Raw genomic sequence first — 2,281 nt, forward strand, 5'->3', positions numbered from 1 at the left:
GTACTTTTCCTAAGAAAACAAATATTCCCCTCCCCCAATCCTAACTAAAACCCAACTTAACACCTAAGCCTAACAGCCCAAACTTATCCTAAACCTAATTGGGGTGGCAGAGCCCCCCCAAACCCCCCTCCTAACTTCTCACTCTGTTCATGACAAGGGCCACAGTATGCTAGAATTACATAAGTGGTCAGTCAGGGTCATCCCTAATTGGGCCGTGGGATTCAGGGCCCGGATGCGAAAAGTCAAGAGTCTTACAAAAAAGTGTCGCGTGACCGTCAGCATCGCGTCCCAATTTGGAAGCCCATTTCGGCATATACCGTTGTGCGAAGCTTCTCGTTCCCACGTCGTTTGTTCACCGACCGACGACTTTGATTTCAAAATAGAGAGTTCTAAGGAAGAATAAATCGAGAGTCAGTTTGTGGCCGGCTTTGTTGACTCATAAATTTGACCACAATGCTGGCCCGCTTATCAAGAATACAGATGTCAAGGCCACTGAAGACTGAGCCCTGCCCTTGTCATGATCTTGCCTGGATAGAGAGAAGATAAAATCGCTGATAGTACTAGTGGCTGAACTTTTGGCAGATTAAGCCACCATTTTCCCTCTGGTATAAAATGCACGCAAATCTTACGATTCTACCCCAACCCACATTGATTACTCACCATTCGTGTGCATTCTGAACACCTATCTGCTAATTACTGTCTGCTTGTCAGGCTCATACATACATGCCTCGGTGTGTTCTAGTGATTTCTCACAATTATTCTTCCTAACCAAATGCATAGTCTACCGAGTGCCCAACAAATTATTGCCATCTACAGTGATAAGGAGTGTATTTCCATTGCTGCCAACAGAGCTACCATACGAGAAACGCGCGATAGCACCGGAGATAATACCCATCGTGGCCTCGAGTTCATTTGGTATTGGACTTGGGACATCGTGATAAACAAAATTACCTGGCGCTACATCTCACTTTCAAAGATTCCCCAGCCTCGTATAACAAGCGTTTTTGTAGCACAAGGGGGCACAGGACAGGAGCGCTGGAAGACCTGCGTCCCAGACTTTGGTATTGTGCGCCATCTGGACGAAGAAGTGATAGAGATGGATGGCGAAGAAATCGTGTTTCCTGCCAAGTCGAAGTTGGTAGCTATTGGAGAGATCAAGCCTGCTCCTAGCGATGATTCAGTAGCGATGATCAAGCATGCAATCACAGAAGCTACTATGACACTTTCAAAGCAGGCCAGAACGTTCTTTCGCGCATATCCCAAGAGAAAGGCTATTGTTGGCATTTCTGTTGCTGGAGAGTATTGGAGTTTTCAGACACTGCATAGCAAAAACTTCAAAGATAATGCCAACATTGATGAACCCAACCCCGATTATCTTCCTAGCAATCCGTCGTCCTCGGTGTCCCCCGCTCCCATGAGCATATCTGATCAGTCATCCCCCGATCCCTTGGATTTTCTTAGTCCTGGCAAGGCAATTGAACATCCTATTTATCGGTTGCGAACTACCAACAGTAATACTGTAATGGATCAATTAGTTGATGCAATAAGGAAGTTGGAGGCAGTGGAGGGTTCTAAAGAGTTCGATTACATGCCCCTCTAGTCTATGAGTAAATTCAATTATATTGCACAATTGGCACAATCAACTCTGCGAGCAGAAAAGATCCCGTGAATTTAAAGCCTGTGCATTTCCTTTCTTTTATTCATTTACTAGGTATTCGTGTTGAGATAGTTGAAAGAAACGGTTGTAATAAATATCTTGAAACTGTAGCTGCAGCTTACTGTAATTCGTCAGGAAAAAAGTACCAGTCATTTTTAATCTTATATGAGTATATAATATGTAAAATATCAATAATATGTAAAACGTCATATACTGCTTTCCCTCAGCTGAAAATGTTATCTAAGATACAATAAGGTTAAATAAGTCAGATTAATATTATGGAAAGTAATAAGAATTATATGTTATTATAATATAAGTGTAAGATAAATACATATTATGAAGATGTATAAGAGCTTATACTGCTTTCCCCAAACTGATAAGATACTATTTTACTTGTCACTTTCTATAAGTCAAATAACAAATTATATGACATTATAAGCTATTTACAGTTTTATCTAATATTTTAATTCATTATAATATAATATATATATATATTTGTAGCTAATACATGCAAAAACTACATATTAACAAAAGAGAACTACTTATGCTCAAGACCACACCTCCTTGTGCCTTTCTTCCACTGCTTCGCGAGATCGTCCCAGTATTTACATTCCTCCACAGAAA

At 40.9% G+C, this 2,281-nt stretch overlaps 1 protein-coding gene across 1 annotated transcript; it reads left to right on the forward strand.

Annotated features, from left to right (window-relative positions):
- Window positions 1-723: 723 nt before the first annotated feature.
- FOMMEDRAFT_32524 (uncharacterized protein) lies at window positions 724-1,600 on the forward strand (the record flags this gene model as incomplete). Its single annotated transcript, XM_007272352.1, has 2 exons — window positions 724-731; window positions 781-1,600. 2 exons carry the CDS (start codon window positions 724-726, stop codon window positions 1,598-1,600), a joined length of 828 nt encoding a protein of 275 aa, XP_007272414.1.
- Window positions 1,601-2,281: the final 681 nt, after the last annotated feature.

This window comes from Fomitiporia mediterranea (genome assembly GCF_000271605.1).
Source record: "Fomitiporia mediterranea MF3/22 unplaced genomic scaffold FOMMEscaffold_1136, whole genome shotgun sequence".
NCBI classification, from domain to species: Eukaryota; Fungi; Basidiomycota; class Agaricomycetes; order Hymenochaetales; family Hymenochaetaceae; genus Fomitiporia; species Fomitiporia mediterranea.